General features: G+C 40.1%; 1 protein-coding gene across 1 annotated transcript in view; it reads right to left on the bottom strand.

The window, feature by feature from the left end:
- Positions 1-227, bottom strand: part of Stxbp6 (syntaxin binding protein 6 (amisyn)) — a gene marked incomplete in the record, with an annotated part of 261684 nt that extends 261457 nt beyond the window's left edge. The window contains 1 exon segment of the mRNA XM_005376982.2: positions 1-227. Coding sequence (XP_005377039.2) covers positions 1-64 — 64 coding nt within the window.
- Between the last annotated feature and the right edge of the window lie 7143 nt (positions 228-7370).

The following is a 7370-nucleotide window of genomic DNA, read 5'->3' as shown; positions in this document are numbered from 1 at the left end:
GCCCGCCCGCCGCCGAGTGCGAGCGCTTGCGAGCGAAGCTGCGCCCGCTGCCGCCTCTGAGCATGCCCAGTGCCGCCCTGGGCGAGCCCGCGCTCCCGGCCCGGGGCAAAGAGCAGCGCCGGCGCGGCTGACCCCCAGTGCAGGGAGCGAGGGAGGAAGGGAAGAGCCGGTGCAGGAGAGCGGCCTCTGAGCAGAGGACAGGGCTTGGGTGGTGGAGGGAGCTGGTTGGTGAGGAAGGCGCTGTGAGTTTCATGGGCTGCGGGAAGTTTGCAGGCTGGACAAGTGGGTTGCTTCTGGCTCTCCACGAGACTATTTGGAAGGACAACCAGGAAACGTTTATTCTCCAGGAAAGTGAGAGTAAGCCTGGCAGATGGCCTTTTATCCAGTCCACTCGTTCCTTCATGCCTAAGGTGGCAAGCTAATGAGGCCTGGTAGGCGCCGAGAACGAGCGAAAAGGGCAGGAGGAGGCCAGCCGGCTGGGAGAGCTCCAGAGCAAGGCTGCTCTTCTGCTATCATGCAGGATTTCGGACGCGATTTTGCAGGATTTTCTTGTTTTTCAAGAAATAACAGAGATGTAGAATTTGTTTTTCATGTAAAATATCCTGGCTATTAAATCTCCATAACAAATTCAGTTACTCCGGACCTTCTCTGTTCAGCCAATGGGAGTCAATAAACTGCATTCTTTCCATGAAAAGGTGCTGAGTGCCCGCTGTAGTTTAGAAAGGCCCCGGAAAGGGTCCCAGACGGTTCAGACTATCCTCAGAGTACTAGGGGAAATGGGTTTTCCTGACAGAAGTGCACTACTGGTAGAATCGTCTGAGCATTCCAAGAAAAGAGACGCAACCCGTGTGGAAAGGGGTTGTGAGAACTCACCTTGGGGATGCTTTGTAAAAGTAACTGAGTGGGAAGTCCTGCAAGGCAAGTAACAGAGCTCTTGAGAGATATTTTAGAATCTAAAGGACCAAAAGGAAAAATCAGTAACACTGATTCTGTCTTTATTTGAAACTTTTGCTTTTTATTTATTATTTATTTTGGGGCAAATTTTGTTTTTATATTTAAAATATTACACTAAAACAAACCCTTAAGTTGTGTGTTCTTCCACGCCCTATGCTGGCCCCACTTGGTTAGAATAAAAGTAGCAAGAACTGGCGCACTGCGGGGGAAAGAGGGTTGGAGGGGTGGATGGAGCTGAGACAGAGGACCTGACTGCCAGTCTGGAGCTTGTCCTTTATGTTGTGGGCTGTATAGAGCCAACAGAGATGCTGAGGGAGGAGACGCATAATCCCCAGTGGACTCTGGAAAGGTCGGCCATGCAGTAGAGCTAGGAAGGTAGCTTGGAGGGGAAGAATGGAAGAAATGGGCGTATCTAGGGCATGTAGGCTAGTTTATGAAAACTGGAGGGATTTCCCTGATAAGATCCTGCGTACTCTGCCTATCATTGGAAAGACGTTTGTGAGGCTAGCTTCAAACCAACGGGTAGGGCAGCGTATCCTGTTCTAACCTCAGGCATTTCCCAACTGGGTTTAAAGGTAGTCAAGTAGCTCTACCTCCAAGCAGTTTTCTCATCTGCAAAACTGAAAAAATTCTCACAGTATTTATGTGACGATTTAGAGAAATAGTTTATGTCTTAAGTGTTTTTAAAAAGTCTAGAATGTAAGCAAATAGAAATCATTATGGGGGCTGGAGATTTAGCTCAGCGGCACAGCGCACGTGCCTGGCAAGGGCAAGGTTCCCGGTACCGGAAAAAACAAACAACAACAACAACAAAAGAAATCATTATGATTATTACATTATCTATACCAAATCTAAATTGAAATTAGGCAATTCTGTGACTTTATAAAAGTTGTCTTAAGTATGAAGCTTAAGGAATTTGTCAGTCTCCCTTCGTGTGTTGGGGATGCTGTTTATAAAAGTTGGGAATCAGATTTTGGGTAATTCAACAATTTTGTCAATTTTGGCATTCCTGTACTACACCAGTTCCTATGCCGATGATCCTCTCTTTCCTTACCACCTTCCTTTTTAAAATCTTCCCTCTGAATCTTCTTTCCTCAAGAGCAGTCTGCTGTCCATGTGAAGTACCCCCTAACTCACATATATGTCATCTGTGTAGTGTCTGCCTCACCCAAACACTTGGGACCCACCTTAGTGCTATACTGTGAATGATTCTCCCTGCAGATGAGCTGAGCAGTAGCTAAGTTCATATAGAACAGACCACCGTTTATCTATGGGAAGCATTTTAAGCATGCAGAGCTCTACCCTCAAAGGAAAAAAATGCTTGGATGTTTACACAAGAAGCCTTCCAGAAGTTAGGGAAAGGAGGAAGTACCTTGCCTAGGACCTATCACATAACATAGTTACAAATATTTGCAGAATAAATATCAATTTCCATCATCAACATCGTCTGTCTCTGTTCTGCCTCCCACAGTTCCTAAGAGTTATTATTTTTAAAAAATCACAATAATGGTAAGGTCACAAAAAGAACAAGAACAGGATGTAAACATTTATACAGGGAGGGGTTCTGTGCTTTCATAAGTAAAACATTTGTCCGCTTACATCTTATTGTGGTATTTTTTATAAGCCACAGAGCCTCAGGCATGCTCAGCATGTACTTTACCACCAAGCTACATCCCTATCCCTCTCTGCTTAAATTTTAAATTAACCATATTTTAAAATATTTATTAATAAGTAAGAGATGATTCTAAAGAAAAATATAGTGCAAAAAAGCTTAGTAAGAGAAAAAGTCAATTTCTCCTTCCAGAATTATTATTGTTGCCTATTTTTTGCATATAATTACAGAAATAACATATGCATAGGGCCATAAGCATAGTTTTTTAACTTTTAAAATCTAATAATGAAAGAACTGAAAAGGCTCTTGTAGTTCATCTAGATAAGTTAGAGACTTTTAAATTGCTATTGTGCAAAATAAAGGAAAATATAAAAGTGGTCTTCCTTTGTAACCTAAGTAAACTTAGACTACAAGATTACCAGACCACATGGCAAAACCCTTTTGTGAGCACTAAGTAATGCCAGAAAAAACTGAGTTCACCTACAGTTTCCCTGAAACCCATGGTGCTCACTCTGGACCTCAACCTAAAACACCCATGGGTTGGGCTGTCTTAGGTTGCCTAGGGCTATGGACAGAACTGCTGTCTAAATAAAAATGGAATAAATTGACATGACACAGGGAGCTTGATCCAGAGAATTGGGCTTATAATATAACTACTTTTAACAGCATCACTTATAACATCATCAATCGCAATATGTCTTCAAGGCTAGTAGAGACTACATATATTTAATCATTCTACTATACAACATAGCTAGCTAGCATAGCTAACATAGCTTACAAATTTTTCATTCTGGTAATGTGGTCTAATGTAAGGAATTCATCAACTGATCAACTTTTAGATTGCCTATATCAAATTGCCATTCTTGTTGATCATAGTAATTTGAATATTAAAATTTCATATAGTGAAATCTTGATGATATTCTCCCAAATTAACCATTGCTTTTAAAGCTAGAAGAGTCTTACTTTTAAACTGTTCGGAATAACCTTCATTTTCCTACAAGACTTATGTCACTAAGTTAGCTACAAGAAATCTTAAATATCTGAGGTTTGTTATGGTATCAGGTTGATATCAGGTCCTAGGAACTGGGGTAATTTTATCAGTAGACGAAGAAAGAAATTTCTCTTCCTGTCTTGGTGAGAACAGCACCAGCCTTGGTTGGTGTTGAAATAGGTGAAAATAATGTCAGCTCCTTTCTTTGCACCTTACTTCCCCGGCATTCTTCTAAAACTCTTTTCTATGCATCAGTACTCATTATCCATATGTCATCCAGCTTGTCTATTTACTCCATGTTTTCAAGTCAACATTTCTTTAGCATACTGCAAGTAAGAACTGAGTAAAATAAATAGATTAAACTAATTTATGTTCATGTGTGGAAGACCATCCGCTCTTTCAAAGACACAAATTTAAAGAATATTTTGTGGCCTCAGAGGAATAGTTCCATAAGAAAATTTGAGAGTACAAGAAATGACAAGAAGCCTGGGGATGTGCTCAGTGGTAGAACACTTGCCTAGTATGCATAAGCTCCTAGGCTCTATGTCCTAACATGACAAAAAAGGAAGAGGAGGAGGAGAACGAGAAGGATAAGGAGGAAAAGGAGAAGGAGGAAGAGAAAAAAGAAGAAGACTGGAAAGCAGGAAGCGAGAAAGAGAAAGAAAGAAAGAGAAGGAAAGAACAAAGGCAGAAGAATGACTTCTAGTAGGTAAATGATAGGAACAATATATTAAGGAAGAGAAGACATTCTCTATCATTCTATATTTTATAATTGCTTCCCATCTTCCTTATTCAACATTATGGATTCTTGTGAAGTTTTGGGCTTTGTTTTACTTTTTCACAATAGATCTCTTAGCAATAGCAGTAACTTCCCAGGCTAGCAACAGGTCCATGGCTGTTGCATACAGGCATTAGTTGTAAAGTGGAAATGAAGCTTATCACTTACAGTGACACTGATATGGTTAAATCTGGGAGACCTACAGAATTCAAATGCTTGTGGAGCTTACGCTTGTTTACCACTTTGTTAGTCTCAGCCCTTGGTGTAATCATTAACCTAAGGATTCTAGCTGATTTCTAACTGGAATCCACCTTCTTTTTTTGCACCACAGTACAGTATTCTGTCCCCAGTTATCAGGCATATGGTTTCTTTCTTTCTCTTCTATGCTTTTAAGAGCCAGCATAAATACTGACTACTGACACTAAATTTGGTGAACCTCAGCCTACACCATTCACTAAAAGTTGGAATGTTGTTGAACGAAGTTCAGTCTGCATTTCTTCTTTTTCACATTTACTGTTTTTTAATACTTTCCAAGCCTGTTTCTGCTTCTCTGATCATATTACTTCATCCTCTAGACTACAGAATTTATATATCAACATTTAGTTACAACAAAGACTAGAAGAAGAGACAGCTCCTTAGAGAAAAAAATGAAACCAAAGCAATCTTGTCTTGGCAAAAAGACTTGATTATGCCTTGAGCTTGGTTATTCTGTAACAGTTTTAATTTTTAATCCATGTCTCCAGATAAATTATTGGTTCCTTGAGTGCTGGAACAAGTCCTGAGGATCTTCAGTTTACCCCACCCAATGCCTAACACAGAAGCAGGAGCCAAAGACAAGTAACAATTACAACTTATGACCACTGGGCGAATAGTCATGAACAGGAGACTGTTCACTTTAGAGATGGACAATTTGCTATTTAGAATACACACATACATAAATGGAAAATCATATCTGCAATAAGTTTTACAACCATAAGATAATTGTGCTATTAAAAGTGCAGAGCAGAAATAGTGGACAAGGGAAAAAGACATTTTTTAAAAAAATAATGATTAAATAGCTCTGAAGTAGTTAGGAAAAAAAGAAGCAAAGAAAGAATTTCAGGCAGGAAAAGCAGCATGGCGGAGAGAACTGCACTGGGAGGAAATACGTAAAGGTTCAAAGGAAGTTACAGGTCTCAGAGTTGAACCCGTCCTTAGCCCCACTGACTTTCCAGTGTAACCCAATGTCTAATGAGGACAACTGCCATAAAGGGGCAAAATGCTCTTGGCAGGAGACATCAAGCAATCTGGTGTAAAGAGGTGGTGTGTCATGGTAGGAATATTTCATATTAGAAAGATTTGGGTCTGAAAAACTCTGTTTCAACTCCTTACTTTAAAACCTTAGTCAAATTGTACAATTTACTTTACTGTCAGATTTCTTATCTCTAAAATATGTATGTTACTATCTACTTCAATTTTTCATTGGAGGATTGAGAGGGAAAATACATTCAGTATCATTAATCCAATACCTGCCCCACAGAAAAAGCTAAGTAAATATCTCTACTCTCATCCCACTTAGTAACTTCAAGAAAAAAAATGGGAGGAAGAAGCAAGACAGTGTCCAAAATTTCCAGTCTAATCGTTTCTTAGAAGCATTGCCTCTGCCTCAGACAATCACATTTTATCTGCACAGAAGCAATAGAGCATTGCTGTTTTTACAACAGGTTTACATACATAGAAAATACTTCTTAAAGAAGTTCCACCTTCTCCTGTTGAGGTGGCCTAATGTTTCTACCTATTACTATATTTACAAAGAAAAAGCCACAGGGGTAGTTTAATAATTTAGAGATTTTAGCATCAATAAATTATTATTCAATTAAGATCTACAGAGAAATTTATCTATATGATAAATTAATCTTCAACAGTTACTAGCTCTGAATTTTGATCATAGAAAACTTAGTACCATTCTACCTCTCTTATTTCTTATACAGTTTAAATTAGAAGTGTTAGAGAATAGTATCTAGCAGAAAAATAAAAATATACATAAAGTGTTTGAACCCCCATCTGTTGCAATAGAGCTTCTGCATTAACACGGACATGGCTTCTAGTAAGTTCAGAGTTTGGTAGATAGATCTATCTTTGTTTCTGCTTCCTTTATTTCAGCAATATTTTTGAAAGACCTATTTTTGGCTTCAGATGACTCTGTCTCCACCAAGATCCAGAAAAGCTGCTAGGCTTTTAGCTAACAAAGAATCCCTTATTCTTCCACGACACAAGTGAGCTAGTGACCACACAAAGCTAGTATCTCACCCTGAGTTTCTGTGCTGCTGGTTCAGAGATGATAGAAACAATGTGATCTGGGCATAATCCAAGATGTAAAGATCTGCTATGCTACACATGGCATCTCTTTCTCTTCTTTGTTACGGTGCCTGAGCCCTCCCAAGAGACTCATCATAGGAGAAATTCCTGCTGTGGGTCTCTCTAGAAGTTTTCCAGGCCTGCTCTGTACATGAGCTTATAAAATATTTCCCATTCTACCGGCCTTACCCAGGAAACACAAGGCTTAGGACATTGCTACTTAAAGAGCACTTCTTGTGTGAGTCCTACCAGGGAGCTTGTTTAGAAATGCAGACTCTCCCTCCCTCCTCAGCAGCAGACCTGGTGAATCTGAACCTGCACTTTAACAAGATCTCCAGGTCATTCATTTACACATAAAGTTTAAGAACTATTATTCTAGGATACCCAGCTGAGACAGACTGAGAAAAAACAAAAGACACTTCCAAGGTGAAATCAGTTTTCTTTGCCCTGGCTTCCCTTTCTTCCTGTACTCTCCAGGTGCCATCTCTCTATCTGAATCCTACCTGCTCTTCTTTGAGCTGTCTGGGGTGCCTCCTGTGCTGCTGGCTTCTTCACCTGCACCTTTCCTTTGGCTCTTCTTGTGATGTGTTTATACCGTACACGTGTGCATGCGTGGGGCTAAACTGTTCTGCTGAAAGCTTGCTGGAACCTTCTTTATATCCTCTGTAGTGTCTGGCAGGGGTGACCACAGGGGAGAA

This window comes from Chinchilla lanigera, unplaced genomic scaffold, assembly GCF_000276665.1.
Source record: "Chinchilla lanigera isolate Chin_1 unplaced genomic scaffold, ChiLan1.0 scaffold00008, whole genome shotgun sequence".
In the NCBI taxonomy this organism is placed as follows: Eukaryota; Metazoa; Chordata; class Mammalia; order Rodentia; family Chinchillidae; genus Chinchilla; species Chinchilla lanigera.
Note: the sequence above shows the minus strand (reverse complement) of the source record. Positions and strands in the feature narration are given on the sequence as shown.